This window comes from Notothenia rossii (genome assembly GCF_949606895.1).
Source record: "Notothenia rossii genome assembly, chromosome: 5".
Classification (NCBI taxonomy): Eukaryota; Metazoa; Chordata; class Actinopteri; order Perciformes; family Nototheniidae; genus Notothenia; species Notothenia rossii.
Genome location: NC_136903.1, coordinates 32,256,660 through 32,283,379, shown reverse-complemented (window position 1 = coordinate 32,283,379; position 26,720 = coordinate 32,256,660). Strand labels below are relative to the sequence as shown.

The window sequence follows — 26,720 nt, the reverse complement described above, 5'->3', positions numbered from 1 at the left end:
CTGTCTTCACGAGTACAAATACGAGTTTTGGTTATTTTCTCAACAAATGTATATAAAACAACATTTGGAGAGATTGCCTCCCCTAGCTCTAAAGGCAGACATCATGTCAATCAGTGATCAATGCTAGTGTGTTGTATCTGTATCTGTGGAAATGTTGACCATGTATTCGTGAGATCAGATGTTCAGAAACTGAATATTATAAATGTTTATTGTTATGTCACATGGTCATAAGCATTAAGTATGGCTGTAACATCCCACAGAGTAGAGCAAAGAGCAGTCCCGAAATGGACCGTGTGACTCGCCCCACAAAACACACACCAGGTTCACTCTGAGTAGGTTGGAAGTTGGTCAGAAATCCACTTGCCCAAAGTCAATTATCACACGACCCTGTACTAATAGTTTTTATATAGGTTATTAGCAGTTAAATGAGTCTTCATCTTTTTTTAAATTAATCTGGAGTTTCAACCGCATCCTATAACTCCACCCAACTAATCTCCCGTTCCAGGGAATTGGAAAAGCTCTCGTGCATTTAGCTACTTAAATTTTTCTTTACCTGCCTCCCATCTGTGACTGTTGAACTCCTTCAAAGCATCAGTCACTCTGAGTCAATACTCACTAGTATTACTAATGGCCTGAGGACTTACTTCACTATCATTAGCCAAATTGCGCTAACAGGGCAATACAGGAATATCTTATTAATACTGATACACGACTGTCTTCATTGTAATATCCATTTAATATATTGCTGTACAATGTTCACAATTTTACTTTGACTTCATTTATATATATTTTTCGCTATTTTATTTTATCTTTTATTTGACATTTTACTTAAGCTTATTTTTTTAGGTTAATGTCTTTGATTGTTATATATATGTATATATATATATATATATATATATATATATATATATATATATATATATATATGTATTCATTGCATGTTCCTACTTCAACTTCATGTTTTTATAAATATTTTTATTTTATTTTATATTTGAATTTTACTGCTTATCTTTATTAATTTTATATTTTTGTTGCCGGCTCTTATTTTACATGAATATGTTTTATTCTATTCATTATTTATTTAATTCTAAAACTGACACAAAACCCAATTCCAGTATTCTGATTCTGATATCATTTTGAGATCGCCCAATTAGTACTGCACAAATGCACAACTCAACAGAGATGTGAAAGTAGCAGGATGGCCAACACCTGAGCTACCATCAGGTCAGAAAGATAAATGTACATGCCAATGTTTACATTGTTTATTTTTTAGGTGCAACAAGTGTTTGTGCATCTGACCACCATCTGATGGACCCTATTTCAACGTTTTTTAATTTGTCTATGATGACTCTCTCAATGACTGCCAATTCAAACACCTTTCTACCTGTACCTGTTGTTGATGAAGTTATATGACGTGTTTTGTCCTGTTTATCTTCAGAATCTGAGAGAGAGGAGGAAGGCCAGCGAGCAGACAGAAGAAAAAACTTCAGAAAAGACGACAGAACAAAAAGAGGAGGACGAGAATGACGCGTACAACCGCTGCAGCACTGTGGACATGGACAAGGTGTGTGTGTGTGTGTGTGTGTGTGTGTGTGTGTGTGTGTGTGTGTGTGTGTGTGTGTGTGTGTGTGTGTGTGTGTGTGTGTGTGTGTGTGTGTGTGTGTGTGTGTGTGTGTGTGTGTGTGTGTGTGTGTGTGTGTGTGTGTGTGTGTGTGTGTGTGTGTGTGAGAGAAATGGTGCAAGATCACATGGAGAACGTGTGTATTCCTACATAGATTATCTCTTGTATGTGTGTGTTTGCTGAGCTGATCTGTAATGGCATACTCTGGACTGGAATGAGAGCGACCAAATAACATAGAATAGATCGAGCAGTGTGTATGCGCTGTTGATGGGGGGTAGAATAAAGGTGAACAGTCTTCAGGTTATTCACCCTGCCTCCTTTCATCTGACTGGCCTGTTTGTGAGTAGACCCTGGAGTTCTCACACTGTGAGACAACAGCATGTAGAACCGCACACAGGCTGGTAGTAACAGAATACTTGGAATGCTGTTACGTAATTGGGATTACAATCAGATCAGATTACAATTTAAAAATGTATTTAGAATATTATTTCCAGTTCTTCTAGATTATTGTTTGTGCCAAGAGGCATCAAAGCATATAGATACAGTGCATGGAAAAAAATGATTATCTTATTTCTTGTCTGTAGTTGACATTTTAAATTGAGTTAACTCCAAGTATACTAATTCATTAAGTAACTTTTATAATTGGATTAGGTTTCTCTTTAGTTTTTTAATCTGCTAGAAGTTATTTTGTCGGAATCTCAGTAAGACACAAACATATGTTTGTTCGTTCAGATATCACATGATGATGCTTTTTAACCCTCCTGTTATCCTTGGGGTCAACTTGACCCCATTCAATGTTTAACTTATCTAAAATAAATGGTTCACATTATTTCTTTTGCTTAGTATTTCATGACTTTTCCTAATTTAGTGAGGACTAATGGGTAAACATAAAATGAACATGAAGATATTTTTTAAATGTCCTGTACACACTTTGTACGCATCGGTGTTCCTTGGCGTCAATTTGACCCCAGGCTGTTTTAGTAACATAAAACATATAAAAATGTCAATATTTTACACATATTTGTGTTGATTGTGTAGGATGATATTGAGGTGATTATTACATGCAAATGTATCATTGTAAAAAAAACTACCCTCTGCTTTAATTATTGGTCCTTTAACAACATCAAAATATCTTACTTTAACATTTTATTTCAGTCAGTGAGATTTTATGGTGATTTATATATTTTTCGATAGTCACATAATAGGAATTCTGGATGTATAAGGGGGTCTGTGGGGGGAGGTTGGGGTAATATTATATTTAAATGGTTATTTAGGCAGTCAACTAAGATACCTGAAGCACCAGAGACATACATTTTGGTTAAAATTTGGAATATGATCATTGTCTTAAGTTTTAAACTACCGGGGCCAAATTGACCCCAGAGGATAAAGGGTGTAATGTAAATCTGAGGATACCAGGAGGGTTAAATCATGTTCATGTGATGGAGCAGTTTGACAAAGAACGTTTTTCTAGTCTTCAGCTGTATCAGCATACCAGCTCCTCACAAAGCACATAGTGATGGCACATTGAATCAGTCCATCTAGCTATCCCTTTTGCCAAGCATCAATGTAATTAGTAAAACGCGTCACTGTTCACATAGTAAACCTCGCCTTGGCCACATCACACTCCACAGTGTTTCCATCAGTAAAGCTACTCCCAATCTATTCTTCTAAAGTCATTGACGAGCAAAACCCTGTAGTACCAGTTTGAGTGTTTAGGTGCCATGTCAAATAAATCATGTGTTTCGAACACACCCATCACAGAGCTCTATTGTGGTGTGATTTCAATAACCAAACCCACGTGCCACATAAACAGGCGTGTCATGTGTTCTACTGAGTCGTACACTGGAAAACAGGACAAAAACAGAGCTACTGCACAACATTAAAAAGTCTCTCATAAACAGATAAGATTATTTTATTTGAGTGTATAGGTGTGTGAGTGTGTGTGTATTTAAAGATTCATCTTTTTTTGTCATGTACAATAGCTACACAGTATAATTGTTGGCTTTTCCCAGGCTTTACCAGTGCAAGATACAAGGTGTGATGTAATAGTTATATATGTGTGTGTGTGTGTGTGTGTGTGTGTGTGTGTGTGTGTGTGTGTGTGTGTGTGTGTGTGTGTGTGTGTGTGTCTGTGTGTGTGTGTGTGTGTGTGTGTGTGTGTGTGTGTGTGTGTGTGTGTGTGTGTGTGTGTGTGTGTGTGTGTGTGTGTGGGGGGGGGGGGGGGGTGGTGTGTGTGTGTGTGTGTGTGTGTGTGTGTGTTCACAACATTAACTTTGAGTCTGCCAACCCTCAGGAATGCAAGGCAATATTTCACAAATGCATGTGGTTCTTTTGTATGGTGTGTCACATAATCATTCAAGGTACACACACCAGCATCCTTGTATTTCATTTTAGAATACCATCAGCATGACAGGCCTTAATATGAGGAGTCCATATTGACTGTCAGTTATTGCCAGTCTGATGGTAATGTATAGTGTAAATCAATAATGCGGAATAATATAATAATAATAATAATAATAATAATATACCAATACAGATTTCTCTGTGTTTAAACGAGAGAAGGTGATAAACGCATATCACCTAGGTGGTAAAAAGGTTGTTTATTTGAATCTGTGTGGGACAAGATAAACAACCTGAGGTCACTGTCAGTCCGTGCCTGATACCGATGTGCTCAGAGGGGTTTATAGGTTTTATAGTCACAGATCAGTGTGATACTTGACTGTACAACCCACTTTTTGTGTGCATGTCTCACGTAGGAAGGGATACTCAATTTGAAAAAAAACGATTTTAAATAGTTTTGACTAATATGAAGCCAAAAATTCAGGAAGGATGGATCATTTTCGCAGCATTATTCTCATTATAATGAAAGTAAATAATCAGTAGTAGAGGAACTGTAGAATAGTATTAGTAGGTGGGGATATGTCTGCAGCTCCACAATACTTCATTTCAAATATTGTATAATAATATTGTATATATTTACATTTAGATTAATTGTGCAAGCCCTAGCTTTAGGCATGAGGACTTTGTAAAGCACTTATAATAGTATCTAATCCGATGGTCTTTGACTTAAAATGTTTTATATTTTCTGGCACAAACACAATACAAACATCCAGGCAGTCACTTCCTGGTTTGCTAAGTCTCAGTTTGTAACTCTCTGCTGCCACCTGCTTGAGACAACCACGTTTCTGTGATAACTGTTCTTGGTGCTTTCTCCAGCACAGCCATATTTATTTGTAATGAATATGTTTGACTAATTTCTCATTGGTTGTATCTCAACAGGATTTGGTAGACTGGCGGAAGCCCCTGGCATGGCAGGTGGGCCACCTGGGAGAGAAATACGATGCGTGGGTCCACCAGCCAGTCGACAGACCCATCAGACTGTTTGGAAACCCCTTACTGGAGGCCGGCACCAAAACCTCATGGTAAGAGACTTGATGAATAATATACCGGTAGCCACCAACTGTCCCCACCCATCTGCAAATCATGTTTCCAACAGTTAACAACCACTCACAACAAATTCCAATCACAACGCTCAAAAAGTAAACTCGCACAAAGGCCCTGTGCTTGAGCTCGGTCCATTGAGGCAGACCTCCCAGCTAGAAATGCTTGGTTCTAAAAACATTCTGGTGATAACTTTTTTAAGATATTTTTGATAACATTGTTCGAACATTATGCCCTACTATTCTTAAAACGTTTTCAGCTGAACGTTTTATTTTGGTTCCCAGTAAATATTCTTCTGAAAGGTAGGATAACGTTCTCTAAAAACATTCTTAAAAGGTTTGGTGATAACCTTCTTAAGATGTTTTTGATAACATTGTTCGAACATTATGTACTACTGTTCTTAAAACGTTTTCAGCGGGATGTTTTATTTTGGTTCCCAGAATGTTCTTCTGAAAGGTAGGATAACTTTCTCTAAAAACATTCTTAAAAGGCTTGGTAATAACCTTTTTTAATTGTTTTTGATAACATTGCTAGAACATTATGCCCTACTATTCTTAAAACGTTTTCAGCTGCAAGTTACATTTTTTTATGTTGCCAGAATGTTCTTATTTTAGAGTAGGATATCGTGCTTTATCGTTCCAATTTATCAGAAGTCTTTTCTTTTTTTTTTGTAATGCGACCAGCAGCTAGTACAAGTCACTGTCGCTGTCACATGTACTGGAGGGGACCCAGAATCAGTCTCGGGATCAGCTGGTGAAAGTAACATTTGTTTATTAGAAAAGGGGAGCTGGGAGTGGAGGTTGGTTATGGGAAACAGTTGTTCCAGTGTGGGTAGAGAGGCCTGGCTGGTCTTGGGAGTGTGGAAGGCATTGGATGCCTCCTGGGAGAGACATACAAATGAGTGTGAGGCAAAAGCAGGCAAAGTTGTCAAAGAATATGCCGGTAAAAAGCTAGAGCGGAACGCAACAAACCGTTCACGGCAACAATCCGTTCACGGCAACAATCCGGCAGGGAATGAGTGCAGGCTGCAGGCTTTCATAGTGCTTGGAGATTGCTCCCAGCTTTGTATAGCAGACCAGCAGGCAGAGGAGGGAGAGAGAGAGACACACAGTAAAAACAAACACATACAAACACTAACAGGGGTTTCAGGGACGGGCAGTGACAGTCGGTCCGTTCTTCTATATGTCTGTTGGTCTCAAATCTAAAGGGTGTAATAACGATTTTTATCCAATATGCATAAACAGCGGACACTGTTTATACGCAGCCCTCACAAACCACACATGGCCAGATAGCTTATCCAACAGTTAGAACCTACGTACGAGACACAACCTTTATAGTCAGAAAAAAGTGTGATATTTTACACATATGATATTATGAATACTGTGGGCCTACATACCTTAGTGTGATTATAAGTGCATGTGAGTGAATATTGGCATGCAAATTTGTTTTTATACGTCCTATTCATTGTCTCAATGCGCTCATACATCTTAAGAAAGTTATCACCAAAAATGTTAAGAATGTTTTTAGAGAACATTATCCTGCCTTTCAGAAGAACATTCTGGGAACCAAAATAAAACGTCCCGCTGAAAACGTTTTAAGAACACTGGCATAATGTTCTAACAATGTTATCAAAAACATCTTAAGAAGGTTATCAAAAAAGTTTTAAGAAGGTTATCACCAAGCATTTCAAGAATGTTTTTAAAGAACGTTATCCTACCTTTCAGAAGAACATTCTGAGAACCAAAATAAAACGTCCCGCTGAAAACATTCCTAGAACAATGAATGGTAAAAAACATTTCTAGCTGGGAACTCGCACATGCCACCGCAAACATGCAATATCTCCTTACAGCTTATCATGAATTAAGTGCTTTTTTGTTTTTTTCAAAACAAAAATATGGTGACATCAGATTTTTTTTTAAAACATCCCTTTCCAACAAATGCAACAAGTTTGTTTTTTAAAGCGCTCTAGAAATAAATCTGATGTTGACCATGACCGTGTTCATATTTGCCATCACAGGAACGTTTAATAAAAAAAGAATAACATCCTGAAAACATTTTCAGAATGTTTCTTGGAGAATGTTCTTAATTTGTTATCATGTAACATTGAGGGAACGTTTTATAAAGAACATCTTTAATGTGTTACCCCAACAACGTCCAAAACACACCCATAGAATGTTGCAAGCAAAACGTCCCACCTTTGTTAACATATCACATTAAAGGAACATTTTATAAAACACTTTCTGTCATCTCAGGCCTCAATAACATCCTGAAAACATTTTCAGAATGTTGCTTGGAGAATGTTCTTAATTTGTTATCATGTAACATTGAGGGAACGTTTAAAAAAAAAATGTTTTAATGTGTTACCCCAACAACGTTCAAAACACACCCTTAGAATGTTGCAGGCAAAACGTTCCACCTTTGTTAACATATCACATTAAAGGAACGTTTTATAAAAAAAACTTTCTGTCATCTCAGGCATTAATAACATCCTCAAAACATCCTCTGAATGTTGCAGTTAAAACGTTATGTCTTAGTTAACCTTAAACGTTATGGAACATTATTTTAAATAATGAATATCCCAAAAAGGTTATTTGAACCTCAGATTAAAACGTTTCTTTAAAACATTATTAGAACCTGTAGGTAATGTTAGCCAAAGTTGTGAGAACGTTCCCCTCTAGCTGGGCTAGCTCCACAAAATCCTAATAGTGTAAAGTAACTCCTTATAGTGTGCATATACAGTATATATATATATATATATATATATATATATATATGTATATATATATAGGGTTGTGTAAACGGCCAACATGATGTTTATCCAATCAAAAATATGCATTGGTTTTATTGACAAAAATGTTCCAGGATGATACAAAAACTAAAGCGATAGGTTGTGATGCAATAATGTCGATTGAAGTGTTGCTGCAGGGGACTTATAGTAGGACACTTGTTGGTACGTGGAAAGGTCCCAAGATCCTCAGTTCATCCGGAAAAATCCTCAAACAGTGTGACGCTGAACCTTAGTTTATTCACCGTTGCCTACCTCTAATCTGAGTCAGTATAGCATTGCATGCTGGGATTGAGAGTTTATTAAAAATTGTTTCTAAGTGAAAATACAAAGCTAAAAGTGCGGAATAAATTGTGAAATGTCCAGTCGTGTTCCCTCAAAGTGTCTACGGTAGCACATTAGGTCAAACTTATTGGAACAAAATTAAGCAAATACCTAAACATGAACCACAAAACCCCTATATCCCCATGAAAAGTCCACTCCTATATAATTATCAGTGTCTGATGAAACATTTGTATCGTAATGAAGGGATGCCATCTCAATTGGCTGTTGGGGGATGTCCAACAAAACAAAAAAATGTTTTGAACATTGTACCATAAAGAAACAGTTGTAGTCAATGATTCCTAAACATATTTGAACCCTGACAACAATGAGTTGTTGCACTCCAAATCCCTTTTATAGTGTTCTACACAATCATGTAAGCAGCTTTTTAACTAACCCATTAAGTATTTTAAGATTAAGGTTCCTGCTCCTCTGAGGCCGCACCACACTCAGTGTGCTATGATATATAAAACAAACATGAGGAAAATAATAAAAGTGTGACCATTAGGCTAAATGCTCTTTTGTTGCAGGTATTGGGTTCCAGCGGTGTGGCTTCCTATTGTGTTTTATTACAGTTGGTACTGCTACACCACGCTGGCAAAGGGCACCACCAGGCTAGAACTCACTTCAGGTAACACACAAAGTTTTGCCACATGTCCAAAAATCTGGTGTGAATATTTGTTCTGACGTAAAATAATATATAACTATTACATCATACCTTGTATCTTGCACTGGTAAAGCCTGGGAAAAGCCAACAATTATACTGTGTAGCTATTGTACATGACAAAAAAAGATGAATCTTTAAATACACACACACTCGCAAACCTATAGACTCAAATAAAATATTCTTATCTGTTTATGACAGACTTTTTAATCTTGTGCATGTGTACCACTCAGTAGAACACATGACACGCCTGTTTATGTGGCACGTGGGTTTGGTTATTGAAACCACACCACAATAGAGCTCTGTGATGGGTGTGTTCGAATCACATGATTTATTTGACATGGCACCTAAACACTCAAACTGGTACTACAGGGCTTTACTCACACACACACATTTGAATACTTTATTTGGCCCCACAAATTATATTAAATAAGAGAGGGAATCAAATATATCGGGGCTAAGCAGCACAGAACACTTAGGGCAACACGTAGCATCTCCTTCTCCACACGGCTAAGCAGCAGCCTTAAGGGAACACATAGCATCTCCTTCTCCACACGGGTAAGCTGCCAATAATAGCTGAAACAGAGCAATATTTGGCAATTTGTTCGGCTTTTCTCTTTGACATTCCAGCAATTCTCAGACCAATCATGTTCCATTTATATACATGGACAAGACTTCCGAATATGAGTATACTGTATCTACATTTGTACCCAAAGTTGGTTATCACATCGAGCAGTGGTTGGTATTTGATATACTTGTCCTGGAAAGCCTGGTCCATGTACAGGTCAAAGGCGCAGCCTACTTCTAATATTAGCACCTCCCTGTGGTTGGTGTCAACAAAAACCACATCAGGTGTATTTGGGATGTTAGCAAAGACATCATTGGTAACACTAAACCATTCTGGTAACACTTTAATGTGCTTCTACCAGTGTTGTAGTTAAGTCACCAATTCACGAGTCCAAGTCACTCTCGAGTCACCACTCTTCGAGTCCGAGTAGTCCAAGTCCGAGTCACCAAGGGAGAGTCATAGTCGAGTTCTAGTCCAAGTCCGAGTCACCCAAGGAGTTTCCGAGTCGAGTCCGAGTCCGAGTCATCATTACCTGCGTTCGAGTCCAAGTCCGAGTCACCCAAGGAGTGTCCGAGTCATCATTACCTATGTTCGAGTCCGAGTCCAAGTCCGAGTCACCCAAGAAGAGTCCAAGTCAAGTCTGAGTCACAAGTCTTCATGTATTAACCTTCATGGATATATGTGTTGAAATGTAGCTGCTCCTCTACATTGCTTTTATCCTGTCATGTTATACTAATCTGTCTATTGAACTGCTGTGAAGCGAGTTTGGCTACAATTCTTGTAATAGGTGCTATACAAATATAAATCGTATTACTAATATTATTATTATTATTATTGTAAATTACCTTTAATATGTCTAACTATATTTAAAATGAGTTACCTTTTAGAGAAGTGATTATATTTGTATGCCAATATGTTCCTATGGTAAAGTTTTCGTTTTGCACTTTTATTTTGATAGTAATAAGATCGGGACTCTTATTTTGAAGAAACTTTTACCGGTTAAATCGGTTTACTGATAAAGATTTAGCCCCAGAAAGCACATGGCTACTTAGCATGCAAAATGATGTCATTCTGCATGTTAAGTAGCCATGTGCTTTCGTGTTATCGGCTGAATCTTTATTTATTGATTAGATCAACTCTGATGATAGTGTTCAAGACAGCCTATATGTCTGAACTCGATCCTTAGAGTAATGTGTATTTTGCGCCGCTCTTTTCCAATGTGGAAGCAGAATGTGTGAAAGCATACAGCACGATGCGGGGTGTGTCTCTAGACATCTCTAGACAGGAATAGCGGGGCCCAGTCCGTGAACTCACCTCACAGGTGCACATGCCAGGATAGAGGACATCAGACTCCAGAGAAAACTTGCTCGAGTCCGAGTCCAAGTCAGAGCGTCAATGTACAAGTCGAGTCCGATTCATCGTGGGGGGGGAAAATTCACGAGTCCAAGTCCAAGTCAGCGTACGCGAGAATTCAGGAGTCCAAGTCCGAGTTGCGTCAATTCGAGTCGAGTCACGAGTCCTGAAAATCGGCATTGAGTCCGAGTCCAGGACTCGAGTACTCCATCTCTGGCTTGTACATTGCTGCGCTAGATGGTAAGATGTTTTGTACCACATCAGACACAATGTCCACAATACGGTCATGTCGGGCTATGTACAGGCGTTTGTATGCATTACATCCATTTGTTATGTGTGCAGTGGATTCTAGGTGTTGTTGTGAATCCTGATGGTTTAAACAGAATGGAGTGTGAATGTGAGGGTACCATGGTTGACAGATTGTACTTAGTGGGTAATACCTGCAGTCTTGCTTTGATGGTAAATGTCAGAACATCCTCACCAACAGCGGCATTCCTAAACACTGAGTGTGAGACTGATTGGTCAGCAAACCCCAAACAGGCTAGCTTTCCCTATAATCTGAGTCCACACCAGTGCTGCCTGATCTCAGACTGCTTCATGCTGAGCAGAACCCTCCTTGCAGAGTCTCTGTGCAGTTCCACAGTCTCTTCCTGAGGTGTTGTGATGTCGGCCTTCACAACCACACTGGGATCTGTGATCAGTTCATCAGAGACGGGGACTTCAGTCTGTGTGTTGAGTCTTGTCCATTACAGCTGGACTCTATTCCGATTGCAGAGGTCATTGAGATCTGGCCAGTCAGACCAGACCCCGAAGCCCTTGGCCTGAGAGTCCAGTTTCCCAGAGTCTTTCCCCCTGAAGTCGAGGAAGTTGTTCTGGTCTGCGCTGGCTAGGGGGATCTTCCTTCTTTGTGGATCCAGCAGGAGAGAGGCCCTGGCCATTTCTATTATGGTGACATCATAATTGTTAAGCATGTGGATCAGGTGGACTAGCCTGGTGGCTATGTAGGTCCACTCGACATTTGGGACTCCCAGCCCCCACTCTCCACATGGGAGAAAGATGATGCCCCGTGTGGAGTGTGTGTTTAGGCCCACCCACTTTCTGACCAGCTGAACAGTTTTGTTTGTCATTTCTCTCAGTGCCTTGAGAGGGATGTGTACATTGGCAAAGGGATGTTGAATTTTAGCCAAAGCCACCTCTCTCACAGCCTGGAACTTCATGAGGACGGGGCGGGGGGACAAGTCAATCAGGTGGAGACGATAGAGAAACTCTGTAATTAGCTCCTCTACCTGCTCCCCCCACTCGCCAGCAATGTTAAACCTGTGGCCAAGGTATGGATATGGTATCATTACGGGAATACACCTTAATAGGTTGACCGATTACAAGAAAGGAGCGGGGCTTGTCGTTCTTGGCCTTATACCAGCGGCTGCCACCACTGCGGCGCTCATGGAGTATGGCACACTTAGCTTGCTTCACCTCCAGCCCTGACCATTGGAGGAACTCATCAGTGCGCGCCAGCATGTTAATGATGACATCCTCTTGTTGTGATGACACGTCGTCAGCGTATCCCTGAACAGGATTAGGGGATTTTACATACAAAGGAGCGCACTGGTAAATCCACTTCATCGATTGGTTGAGTGCTAGGATGAATTTCACGACACTCCAGGGGAAACCAGTTTTTATTCCCACCTTCAGTGCAACCAGCTCTGTGAGTTGCTGCCCACAGATAACCTGGAGAAATAGTCCTTGGTACACATTGGATACAATATTCACAAAAGGCTGAGGCAGGTGTATTTTCTCTAATTCTTTTAGCATCACCTCATGGGAGAGTGTACCAAACGCGTCTCTAAAGTCCAAAAACACCGCGTAGAATTTAGATAATCCATGTTTGAAATAATTTATTCCGGTTTTTAAGCAAAACACATGTTCGTTCATTCCCTGTCTGTTGATATATGCTTTCTGATGGGGGGAGAGAATCCCTGTCTCCACCAGCCAGGGTAAGATGCGGGTGAGTAGGCACTTCATAAAGACTTTGTATATAGTGGGCAATAGTGAAATGCCACGCCAAGTTTTTTGGTATCCTGTGAATGAGGGCCCCTTTCCATGAAGCAGGCACCTTCTCATTGATCAGGCAGGCATTAAAGATGTGTGTGAGTGTCTGTGTTGACATGGGCCTGGTAGCTCTCAGCGTCTCATAGATGACCCCAACAGATCCACTAGCCTTGTTATTAGGAAGAGAAGCCATAACTGCATCCACCTCCTCTGTTGTAAAGTCCTGGGCTATCTGGGAAATAGCCTGGCTCTATTCTGTCAATGAAATTGTACCAGGGGGGCGTGGCCAGGGGAGTAGCCCTTGGCACAGTTTGACATTTGGCTTTATAGTGGTATATACCACATTGGCTGTATCACTAACAATGGGCGGGGTTTCCGGAAAACAGCTGTTATTTAAAATGATATTGATTGCATTTGATTTGCAGTGTTGCCAGAGATATGCCAGCTTGTTCCTGGAAACTTTTCTTTGCTGCCGTTGTATCTCTGTCCCGGCGGCCCGCAGCGCTGGTTGTATTCTCTCACGGATGAAGCGAAGCTGCATTTCTATCCAAGGTGTCAGCGAGTCAGGTGTAAGGTCCACCGGGAAGTCGGCAGAAACAGGGAATTTCTTCAGGATTCTGGCGACATATTTCAGAAGCTGGAATCCGTACGGACGTGAGTTTCGTTGCGTCACGGAGAATATTCCATTAATGAAAAAAGCGCTGGTCAGGATTGTCCCCAGCCTGCCCCACTTCTCTGCGCCTCCGTGAGTAACAGCAAAGTTAGATCTTACCTGGAGCAGTTTTGTGTCCAGTGTCCCCCGGTACGCTCTTTCATCTCTCTGGAAAGTAGTCCACTCACAATCTGACAATAATCGTGCATATTGCTCGAAGTCTACCCGACCATCTCCGGCCGGTGTTGGGCTTGGGGTCGCTGACGTTCAGGCGTTGTTTGTAGACTCGCCCGCTGTTCAGGGCTTGTTTAAAGGCCAATCTCAGTGTGGTAACGAGACACATTGTGTACCAAAAGCGTCCAGTGCATCCTATATCCCCACTGCAATAGCGATGGCAGTTACAACGGGTGTACATGTATGTGAGCTTAGATGTTAAAAAAGGTGAGCGAGTTCCTCTCACCACTCACGCGTGGCCGCCATGACACACACACACACACACAGGCATAATAAAGACATATATTAAAAATATATTGTTATAATTTGTTATGTCCAGTTAAGGTGTGTATTAATCTAAGTCATTTGTGTGTGTGTTTCCCAGACATCTCTATCCCGATCCATAAGTACTTGTTCCCCCTGCTCTTTCTGATGGGCTGGTTCTTGTGGTCGTTCATCGAGTACTGCATCCATCGCTTCGTCTTCCACATGAGACCCCCGGCCCATAATTACTACCTCATCACGATACACTTCCTCCTGCACGGACAGCACCACAAGGTGTGTACACACACACACACACACACACACACACACACACACACACACACACACACACACACACACACACACACACACACACACACACACACACACACACACACACGGGACGAGCAGGTCGCATGAGCATGAAACTGGTTTAATCATTAATCAACATTTAGTACTTTATGGCACAATAAAGGAATATCTTTTTCTGTTTCTGACAACTGCTTCCCAATCTCCATAGAGTAGTTTCAATTTTACTTTTTTATTTTACTTTGATCTGAGTGCACATGTACTGTTATCAGTAGTTAAAATTGGCCATTTGTCGTTTATGATTCTCTTAAAACAAACTTTCTTTTGTGGTTTTTTAAAGCTGAAAAACAAATAGCAGTAATAAACGTTATTCATATACAGTGGCGGCCGGCCCATAGGGGCGCTAGGGGCGCCGCCCCACCTCTTCCCACATACAAAAAAAATTATTTAAAAAATTATTAAATTAAAAAATATATATAAAAATATATATATATTTCAAAAATATATATATTTTTTATTTTTAATGAACAAGGTAAATATCATACAATTGGTATCAGTAAAATGTATAATCTACAATAAAATCTTGTTTAAAATTGTGTTACGATGTCTAAAGTTACTGATAAGTCACATGTTTCCTGCCTGGCCTTGCCCTTGGCATTAGTTTATCATTACGGGGCGCTGCCCCCGAGCCAAACAGCAGCAACCAGCACGTTGCAAAAGTCTCAATAGTAAACTGTGCCGCCGAAACATAATTTCAGCCAATCAGCGCCGTCAAATATTTTGGTCACGAGAGCGCTCACGTTGGCGCCCACGTTGCTTACGTGCGTTCACGTGAGTTGTTTTTTAGACTCGTGAGGAACTGGGGTAGTATCTATAGCACTGGTTCTCAACTGGGGCGGTACCACCCCCCAGGGGGCGTTCAGAGAACATCGGGGGGCGCTGGAAGCAATATTTTTGAAAGGGGGGCGTTGAGGTGTTCTTGGGGGGCGTTCACGCATAATGTCTTTTTGTCATGAAAAACGCTGGCCACAGCGTCTTTTCCTGTACAAAAAGCAGCTGTCAGCATCTTTTGTTGCTATAGGAAACCACAACTCTGCTTGCGATTGGTCAGCTGTCAGCAGTGTTATTACGGGTACGTTCGTAAATGCACGAACGGTCAGTCCGCTCGGACAACCCGTCTGTTCCGCCAGAGCACCCAGCTGTGAGCGCTCAGAGCGCAGCCCTCTGGACTGTGGAACGGGGACGCTCGGAGCGCTCTGAGCGCATTTACGAACGTACCCTACAAAAAGCAGCCGGGAGCGGACCGGAAGTCGTAGTAATTTTGGGATCGCGACTGTTAATAATCTGTGTCACTTTGTTAAATTTTGATATGTTTTGATATGACAAATTCCACTGACAGATTCAAACTAAGTGGTCAGTTTATGAAAATAATACCCGTTTCTATGTCTGCTACGACATGGAAGAGCTGGCTAGCCAGGCTGCTCCACACAGAGCTCTGTTTGTTCAAAATTACAACGACTTCCGGTCCGCTCCCGGCACGATGTCTTGTCATGTCACCAGCTAGCCCTCTAGCGTTTGCCGCCATATCGTGACACTACCCCCCCCCCCCCCCCCCCCTAAATATTAGCATCATAAAACAACAAAAATCATATCACATCAGCAAAATGGCCGCGAAAAAAGATAAAATGCAGACAGTACTCTATTGAATATCTTAGCTATGGCTTCATACCGTCTCCTACCAATGCACAGCTCCCAATGTGTTTACTTTGCGAACATGTATTTTCCAATGAGGGAATGAAACCCTCACGTTCAAAGGAGCACCTTACCAAGATCCACCCGGATAAGGCAGATAAGGAGCGTCCGTTCTTCCAGGCCCTCAAAGAGAAACATGGTAGGAGCACCATCAGCAGTCTCTTCGCTAGGAAGACCACCCAGACTGACAGCGGGCTAATAGCGTCATATAACATCTCCTTGCTGATAGCCAAATGTGGGCAGCCGTTCACAATCGGAGAGAAGTTGGTACTCCCTGCCATCAAAGAGGTCATATCTACTGTGATGGAGCGTGATCCCACACAGGTGCTGAAATCCATCCCACTCAGTAAGGACACCGTAGCACGCAGGATTGATGAAATGGGTGCTGATACAGAGGAGCAGCTGTGTGCCATCCTGCGGGAAACTCCATTCCGCCTTCAGCTGGATGAGACAACCACTTCTGACAACAATGTTCTGTTGATGGCCTATGTCCGCTATAGCACCTCCAACAGTCAGGAGATGGCTGAGGAATTTTTATTTTCCAAATATCTGGTCACAGACACCAAGGGCCAGACCATTTTTAATGCACTGGATGCTTATCTACAGGAGAAGTCAATCCCGATCAACAACATCCTCGCATGTGCTACTGACGGTGCCCCTTCCATGGTTGGCAGGTACCGTGGCTTCACCACTCTGCTGAAGGAGCAGGTCCCGCATGTCCTCACAGTCCACTGTGTCTTGCACCGCCACAACCTTGTGGCCAAATCTAAAGGTCCACGTCTCCACGAGTCTCTCAATATTGCAGTAAAGGCAATAAACAAAATAATAGCCCACGCCCTGAATAACAGATTGTTCCGACAGCTGTGTCAGGAAAATGATGAGACCTTTGAGCGTCTTCTTCTCCACACTGATGTCCGCTGGCTCTCAAAAGGAAACTGCCTTGCTCGTTTTTGTGAGCTGTTTGACAGCATCGTGGAGTTCCTGGAGGAGGTGGATGCAGCTCTCGGGGAACAGGTGTCATCCAGCCGCTGCGACATCATGTACCTCGCAGACTTCTTTGGAAAAATGAATGAAGTCACGCTGAAGCTCCAAGGAAAAGGAGTTACTCTGATCCAGAGCAAGGCGGTCATCCACAGTCTCACCTCCAGGCTGGATCTATACCGGCAGAGCATAGGCAGGAGGCAGTTTGCTCATTTCCAGCTGTTGACCAAGGTGATCCAGCCTAGGCTACTAAATAATGATAATAATAAATAATACATGTAATAAATGTAGGCTACTCTATGCAACACTATATTTGTGTTCCTGGTTAGTATAAATACCTTATGTTTTGAATGTATTATGAGAATAAAGAAACATCAATTCGTAAACTAATTAGCAATAAAATAACCAGTTTAAAATCGGATGGTAACATTCTGCACCGATAACAATTTCCTGGTTATACTCATTGCAGGTGTTTGAGGCTCTTACCGATGAGCGCCTCCTCATTTACACAGACCACCTGAGGATGGTGAATGCCGACTTGAAGATCCGCTTCAGAGATCTTTTGGACCTCGATGTTCCCACCTGGGTGGTGCAGCCCTTTCAGGCGGACGTGGCGGAATGCGAGCCAGCAATACAGGAGCATCTCATCGACATCCAGAGTGACGATGAGGCCCAGGCTATTTTCCGCACCTCTGGCTGGGGCAACATGTGGGTCAAATACTCTCAGCGTTACCCGGCTCTCTGGGAGAAAGCGAGGCTGCTTCTTCTGGCTTTCCCAACCACATACCTCGTGGAGCAGGGATTCAGCCAGGTCTTCCACATGCAGTCCAAGTACCGCAATCGCTTGAACTTGACGGCCTCAGGTGCACTGCGACTGAAACTAAGTTCTCTGCAACCCGCAGTGAAGAAACTGGCGGAGAACCACCAAGCGCAGGGCTCACACTAACCTTCCCCCCCCCGCAATTTGGCGAAATGCAACACCTTTCCGACCTGTTAGTTCTGTAGGCCTAATGTACAGTTTTGTAGCCTACTGTTTGTTCTGCACTGGACATGTTTGAAATTGCTGCTGTTCCGTAGCAGTCTGTTTGTATTCTCTGCTCTTGTCTGAGTTTGTTTAACACTCATAAATATCATTTTTATTCACATTCACATGGCTTTTCTGCTCTCTGGTAAACTAATGATAATGATATTCCAACTGCCCAGTTAAATCAAATCTATTATTTGGCATTCAGTGACATGGTTTTTAAATGATATAACACAGAATATTAGTCAACATTAATATTCAGGGTAGAAAATAAGTCTACTTTTTTTGATGGGGGGCGGTAAGAGACCTGGATAATGGACAGGGGGGCGCTGGCCCAAAAAAGGTTGAGAACCCCTGATCTATAGTAACGCAGTGTAGGCGGAGCCGTGACGTCATCTTCAGTGAGCTCCCCAGAAAAACAACACAGCCGTTAGCTCTTAGCACTCAGAGCTCACAGCTCTTCATATCTGTTCAGAAACTAGACAAAAGTTAAACAAGTGCAAACCACATACTGTCTGTGTCATGGCGAATACAGTCGCTGGTTTATTTATGTCTGGATAGGCCGTTGTTTTGAGTGTGGACGGTCGGAGCATTTACAATGTTAGCTTAGCTAAATCTCCATTAGAAAACACGCATTTTAAAAGGTTTTTCGCCTGCCGTCTGTCTGCAGACTTGTCAAAGCCTTAATTCATGGTTTTTACTATCCGGTATCAGTATGTTGTTACTTTGGCATCATTTTGAAACGTGTATTACAATTAAATCACGGTCATATATGTTCATCTTGTTGTAGTTGTAGCCCCTTTGACAGCGATTCTCGCTCTAGTTTAGACTACGGTCAAGCCAGCCCTCACGTGATATTACGGTGCGCGAATATCCTATGCATTACGGTAGAGTAAAAAAAAATCCTCCCTCTGTGTTTAGATGAGAATAAAACAAAAACTGTCCAGTATCACAGACTCATTTCACTTCAGGGTGATAGCAGGCCATCCCATCTAGTCACTCAGAAAAAATCAGGACATTCTGATGTAGGGTTTCAAAATAAAAGACCTTTGAAATCTCTATTGTATGAGTTATCATCCATGTTTTTAGATGAGAATAAAACAAAAACTGTCCAGTATCATATATCCACATCACTCCAGGTTGATAGCAGGACACCCCATCTAGTCACTCAGAAGAAATCAGGACATTCTGATGTAGAGTTTCAAAATAAAATACCTTTGAAGTCTCATATATGAGCTATCATCCCTGTTTTTAGATGAGAACAAAACAAAAACTTTCCAGTATCATAGATCCATCTTACTCCATGGTGACAGCAGGACACCCCATCTATTCACTCAGAAGAAATCAGGACATTCTGATGTAGAGTTTCAAAATAAAATACCTTTTGAAGTCTCATATATGAGCTATCATCCCTGTTTTTAGATGAGAACAAAACAAACACTGTCCAGTATCATAGATCCATCTCACTCCAGGGTGATAGCAGGACACCCAATGTAGTCACTCAGAAAAAATCAGGACATTCTGATGTACAGTTTCAAAATAAAAGACCTTTGGGGACAGGGATGATGGCTCATATGAGACTTCAAAGGTCTTTTATTTTGAAACTGTACATCAGAATGTCCTGATTCTTTCTGAGTGACGACATGGGGTGTCCTGCTATCATCCTGGAGTGAGATGGATCTATGATACTGGACAGTTTTTGTTTTATTCTCATCTAAAAACAGGGATGATAGCTCATACAATAGAGATTTCAAAGGTCTTTTATTTTGAAACTGTACATCAGAATGTCCTGATTTTTTCTGAGTGACTAGATGGGATGTCCTGCTATCACCATGAAGTGAAATGAGTCTTTGATACTGGAAATTTTGTTTTATTCTCATCTAAACACAGAGGGATGATTTTTTTTTTTACTCTACCGTAATGCATAGTATATTCGCGCACCGCAATATCACGTGAGGGCTGGCTTGACTAGGTTTTCCCGAGTGGAGGCTGGCTTGCCCGCAGTTAGTTTAGCATACTCAGCCCGACTCAGCCTGGTTGTTCCTGGCCCTAGAACCACGATTTTATGGGGCCATTACATCACCAGAAGTCCCAATTTAAGGGGTAATTTCTCCCCAAAACATTTTTTTTACTCACTATATCAACAGCCCCACCAAAGATATTTTCCACCAGCCGCCACTGTTCATATAGCAAAAACACAAAGTTTCAAAGTCCTTTTGAAGTCAACAATAAATGGCAGACAAACAATAATGAAATGTATTTTCCATATTTAAATAAGATTGAAAGCAACCAGTCCTCAACGTAGATCGCAGAATTGGTAGCTGAGGACCTTGCCGAGATCTGAGGTGTAGCTGCCAGCCTTAAAAGTTATCATTAATATCTTAAATCAATTCAAAAGTTTACCGGGTTTGAAAGAAGAGAAGCAAAAATTGCGTTAAATACTTTTAAAAATAGTTTTGGTAAGCTAGCAACTGCAATTTTAAAATAAAACATCTGTAATAATCTTAATGGGAGCCACTAGCGCTGTAGGAAATGAGATTGCACAACTTTATTACCATGGCTGGTTAATGTTTAATTATCCAGTTAAACCCCACAACCCCGGGGGCAACACGCAACATTTTGCAAGAAACAGCGTCTGAGGGCTTCCTAACATTTAATAAACTATGAATGTGTCATATCCACTTAACTTAATGGGAAGAAACTCAGCTATCAGACAAAATTAACCATTTTTAGCAAAACGAAACATAAGGGTAATAACAAAGGCTCTGAATTAGCCCTGAGTGAAAAAATGCTAACACACTTAGCACAAAACTCACGTTAAAATACCCTTATTACTTATCGTATCTGCACAAATAAGATATTGATTAGCAAGCTGAGATTCCACAGATTCCAGACGTTTAAGTATCATCATTGAGCGATCAGAACTCGCGGCGAAATGACAACAAACAATAAAAATAAAAAAGTAGCTTTACAGGACCAAATCGGAAAATAAGTCTTACCGTTGCTGTGTTCTGATCAAAAGGTGTGTTCAATAGGAACTTTAGGAACCTCCCCTCGATTCTATTGGCTCTAACGGTTACAAAGAGGTGTCAATCATCAAAATCGACCGGCGGGGGCCAGAGATATGGAAAATGAACCCAAATGACCCCAGAAGGGTTTTTTTTTTTTTACTTTCTCGGCCATTTAGCTTTTGTTCAAAAAGTGCCCCTATTGAGTGTATTCATTTGACAACAACTATTATGTACAATGTCATCTGCATGGGTGTTGAAGTCCAATTGTGCCTGTGGATGACACAGGTGGTGCTGAATTAGCTGGAGTTTTTAGATTGACTGTTTTGGTAGACCTGTAAAAAGAGCTAATAGTCCATCCTACTTCAAATGAACACATGAATGAATTTTTTCAGCATCATCTTTATTGAAAAATGGGCTGACTTTGGCAATTTTTCTCACTGCATAATATCTGTCTCCACAGTCTCCGTTCGACGGCGCTCGGCTGGTCTTCCCCCCCGGCCTGGCCTCCTTAGTGGTGGGAAGCTTCTATCTAATCCTCCTCAGCACGCTCCCGCAGATCCTGGGGACCTCCGTGTTTGTAGGAGGACTGTGCGGCTACGTGGTGTACGATATGATCCACTACTACCTTCACTACGGGTCGCCAAAGAAGGGCTCCTATATGTATGGCCTGAAGGCCTACCACGTCAAACACCACTTTGAGCACCAGAAAGCAGGTGAGCACCTGAAACCAGAGGGTATTACAAGATAGGGTCATCCATTAATTAGTCGGTCAGTAGTTCCAACCCCGGTCTCCTCAGTAAAGATGTCATTGTGTCCTTGGGCAAGCTACTGAAGTCCAAAATGCTCTCAATGGAATCACAATCCAAATAAATGATAAAGTAAAAAGATTGATTTTAGTAATAATTACTTATTTCATATAGTGCATTTCATAAACCCAAGGTCACTTTTACAGAGGGAACAGAGAGCACAATCTGGGCCAGAACACAGAGGGCATATTAGGCGATGTGCGACAGTGTTTGTGAGGGCAGGGGATGAGTAACTAAGGAAAACAGAGCTCATGGTTATGGCCCCCAACGCGCTGCTTCAGAAGGTGACTTCATCTTTGAGGTTGACAGCTGGTCCATCTCCCCATCTCCTGAAGTCCGCAACCTGGGTGTCATCTTTGACTCCACCCATTCCTTCCACTCCCACATCAAGTCTGTCACCAAATTTCCATTTCTAAATGTCCATTTAAAGAACATTGCCAGACTCCGACCGTCACTCTCGGAGTCTGTTGCAGAAACCTTAGTCAACGCTTTTGTCACCTCCCGCTTGGACTACTGCAATGGTGTCCTGTTTGGAGTCAACAACAAAACCCCTGGACAGGCTCCAGTATGTTCACAACTGTACTGCTAGGGTACTGACGCACACAAAGCCGTGGCAGCACATCACTCCCACCCTCATCCACCTCCACTGGCTGCCGGTCAAGTCCTGCATAACCTATAAAGTCCTCCTCCTTACCGTTTGAGGTGACGCGCCTTTGTGACGTGCAACAACATTAACATTAACCTTTCTGTTGGTCATTTTGTTAGCAGACCCTTCACGCCATGGCAGAGCGAACAGGTACAGGCAGGGCCCATAGTGATAGCCCTATAGTTTAAATCTACTACCCACAAATAAACATATGGACATGGGTTACTCTTTTTTTTTTAAATGGTAAATGTATTTAGGAACCTATTCATGTGATTTTAAGTGGGGGTGGACCTCAAATCCTCTAGGGGGGTCTGGGTTCATGCTCCCCCGGTAAGATTTTTATTTTGGAGTTAAATGCATAAATCTGGTGCATTTTGAGGGGAAAATAAAGAGACTAAATCTATGGGAACACCTATATGAAACAGAACTGTATACATTTCAATAATCATAAAGCGTATCTTACCTTTTTTCCCCTAGTTAACTTTTTATTTTTATTCATGCATATTTTACTAATCACTCCCCCCACAAATGGAAATACTGTATGTGTTTACATAAATGGTGACGAAACCGTTTGAGACCCACTGAGAACTTAGACTAAGTTAACTATCTAAACACTCAGAGAGTCCTTTACCTCACCTGAGCTGAGGTTATCCCGAGCTTGAATGACACACAGAGACCAATCAAGGGCTTTGATTTATGATCTGTATAACAGTGGCCATGTCGGCAGGCCACATCATGTAGACAGCCAGTCACCCCTCGGGAAACGCCCCAGTCCTCCCGATGGCCAGTTCGGGACTGGGTAGAGGAGGCGTAGAGCGAGGGATAATTGTCCACAAGTTAATCGATCGCAGGTGGCGTCTTGGTCGCGGACAAAAAAAAAATATATATATATTATAAAAAAAACGTAATGGGTCGCGAAATATACTTGAGCGGCCGTTAATATACCTGGGCGGCCCGCCCAAGTATAGTCTATGAGTGGGAAACCCTGATATATATATATGTTCTTCTACCACACTACAATTCAGAGGTAAATAGTGTACTTTTACTCCACTGCATTTATTTGATATCTTTAGTTACTTTACAGATTTGGATTGATGATGATGATGATGATGATGATGATGTGAAATATAATCAAGTCTTAAATCAGACTTTAGTTCCACCTGGAGTAAATTCACACTTTAATGATCAATCATCATTATACCAATATTATATATATTGTTCTGAAATTGACCAATCTGTATAACGAGTACTTTTACTTTTGGTACTTTAAGTATATTTTGATGCTAATACTTCTGTACTTTTACTTGAGTAACATTTTGAATGCAGGACTTGTACTTGTAACCTGTTTTCCTACAATCTGGTACTTCTACTTTTACTCAAGTACAAACTCTGAGTACTTCTCCAGGCTCTGGATGCTCGGCACTTAGTGGTTGCAAAGACTTGAAAAGCGCTATATAAATTCAGTCCATAATCTTCATTTCTCTTTCCAGGTTTTGGAATCACCTCCACATTCTGGGATCACCCGTTCAACACATTGATTCCCGATGAGAAATTCTAACAGAGAAAGGGCTCTCCTGAAGGGCCACAGGACTTAGCGCCCAGCCCCCATGCTACATTCAGCCTTAGTCCAATCTCTGCACCCATACTTTTCAGAACCAAGGAGGAAGTTCTTCTTCTGAGGACTCCTGCGTCTCCACAACTACTCCACAGATCCATTCTGTATCATCCTGCTTTTTGTTTCCATTTTGCTACACCTTTGTGAAGACCAGTCTGCAATCTTTCTGCACGGTTATCATTCCCTTCTGTGCCATTTATTGTACAACCCAACCAACATCTACTACTGCTGTGCTGTGCTCTTCTCCACATAACCATTCACAATTATGTACAGCTAGGTGTTATACCATGGATAAAAAGGGAGGAACACACGAAAAATCAAAAGACACACGTCGGTGTGCTTCTATGTAATTTATTTCACTGTTGCATTTTCATTGCATGTTTAGGGAATTACATCCTGTAATGCTTTAGAAAACACTGAAGAAACCAAACAAATATTCACAACACACTCTTCCTGGTTCCTAAAAAATATCACTAACAGCATAACGCAAATTAATGCGGACCCATTTGTGTGAAAATGTTCGCCCACCGAAAGCGCACACAAACGTCCCTCAGAGGAGGACAGAGGGAAAAGTGATAGATGGTTGGTGAATTTGGAAGATGGGGAAGGGAAATGATGTGACAATAAATGTGTGTAGGGACTAAATGACTGGTGAACTTACATTGAAATCCTTCCTCCCCACTATCTGCAGCCTAAAAATACTCGTCTACATTATGTTCTGTCTGCCATTAAGCTGCAAGGCCTCGCTGCTATCACTCTGTTAGACTGCAGGTTTGTAACAATCAACATAAGCTCCTCCCAACATGCTTTTCCTCAATGTCGTTTTTGGTTTCAGATTTAATTTGGCAGTTCAGACTTAATTTATTAACTATAACCAAAGCTGCATAAGTGAAATGCTACTGTAGGGCACTCATGCAATGCACCGTTAATGTAAAGCAGAGTCCTTAATATCTGAAACCACTGTGGAGATATATTTTTGCATGTCCTTCGTAATATTCCCTCTGTTTCCTTTCTGTTTTGTCATTATTGATTACGCAACAATGTTAAAAAAATACTTGCTTTGTACATAATTGCACCAGCTTTACGTAGTCAGAGGATGTTAAAATGTGTCAGAGGGGCAGAGAGGCATGAGGCCAGCCTGTTGGACCTCCTGCTGTGGGGATCTCGGCGTCAAATGTCACCTTGTTAGCTAGGTGACAAAGGTGGATTTATTTTTTAAATGTCAACAAGCAGAACTTTGGTCTTTTTAAGGTTATTTTTAGTCTCCACCTTCAGGTCTCACTCCATCCCTTTAAAGCCCCTTTGTTAGCTGCCCTGCAGACCCCCGCAGGATGACGATGGATGAACATCTGACTGGACAGCAGGAGGTCTTACAGTCACTGGCGGATCCTCATAATGTCTCTTCTAAACACTCGACAACATCACTGATAACTAAGCAGAACAAACGTGATTAGTGACAGTAAAAATATATAACTGCAGAAAATCATTTTAATCTACTTTTCTAGTGTGAAGAAAGGGTCAGATTTAAATAATATATATGTATATGTACACATGTAAAATAAAATGCCGAATCTATTTCAAAGAGTTTTGAACAGTAAAATAATTCCTTATTGCAAAGCTTATTTTTCTTAAATTCAGAGCAGCAATAATAATTATGGCTTTATGTAAAGAGGGCTACGGAAGAGGATTAAGGCATTATAAATTGAGAAAAAATAATATATACATTATTTTATTAATTTTAATATAATATTTCTTAATACAAATCTCAGAATTCTGACCTTTTACTCAGAATTTTTTTTCCATTTTTGGTCAGATCTCAGAAATAATTTCACATGTGGCCCTAATCCTCATCTGTAGATGGCTGTGTCCTTTTATCTGCATCATGCATATCGGTTTATTTAAAACCATAACTCTGTCTTAATTTGCGCACACTGCAGATGATAATGAATGTTTAAGGTATCATGGGGTAGGAATTCTGTCTTTTATATAATAACTATGTATATATGACAAAAATGTTTCAAAAAGACCCAAATTGATTGTTCCTGTTGGTAAAGAATGATGAATAATAATAATGAGGATGATGAGTGTGATGAAGCATACTGATTGGGACGACTGCTCGGTGAAGTGAAACCATTACACCTGTTGAAGTGCGCACAGATCTTATTTATGTATATTTATGATACAGATGAAAAGACAACAGCACAAACTTTGCCTATGCTAAGTTATGCTGCATAAAATAATATTTTCTAAATCTGTTTTCTTTAATATCTTCTATTTTGGAATTTTAAATGTCAATGCAAATGCAAACGTATTTGTAAATAAATGTCTGTATATTTCTGAAGTCAGTCCGTCTTGTCCTTTTTGTTTGATCTCTTTTAGTTATACATTTATTGTCAGGGTTGAGTGAAGCAGGCAGGACCCAAATGCAGATTTCAACGAAAAAATATCTTTATTCCAAGGAAAGCGTCAGAAAAAGAACACTACCCCTTGACACAGTCAAAGACAAACAATGAACCAACAATGACAGACAGAAAAAACAGAACTTAAATACACACAAGATTAATCACACAAACAAGACACAGGTGAGGGGGGAGGAGAAAACACAGGGGCATCAGGTGAACACAATCGGGTAATCAGGTAGGAGG

General features: G+C 41.0%; 1 protein-coding gene across 1 annotated transcript; it reads left to right on the top strand.

Annotated features, from left to right (window-relative positions):
- Window positions 1-240: 240 nt before the first annotated feature.
- On the top strand, window positions 241-26,416 carry fa2h (fatty acid 2-hydroxylase; the record flags this gene model as incomplete). Its single annotated transcript, XM_079680466.1, has 7 exons — window positions 241-246; window positions 1,439-1,564; window positions 4,901-5,043; window positions 8,699-8,799; window positions 14,053-14,225; window positions 21,469-21,721; window positions 23,951-26,416. 7 exons carry the CDS (start codon window positions 241-243, stop codon window positions 24,016-24,018), a joined length of 870 nt encoding a protein of 289 aa, XP_079536592.1. The 3' UTR covers window positions 24,019-26,416.
- Window positions 26,417-26,720: the final 304 nt, after the last annotated feature.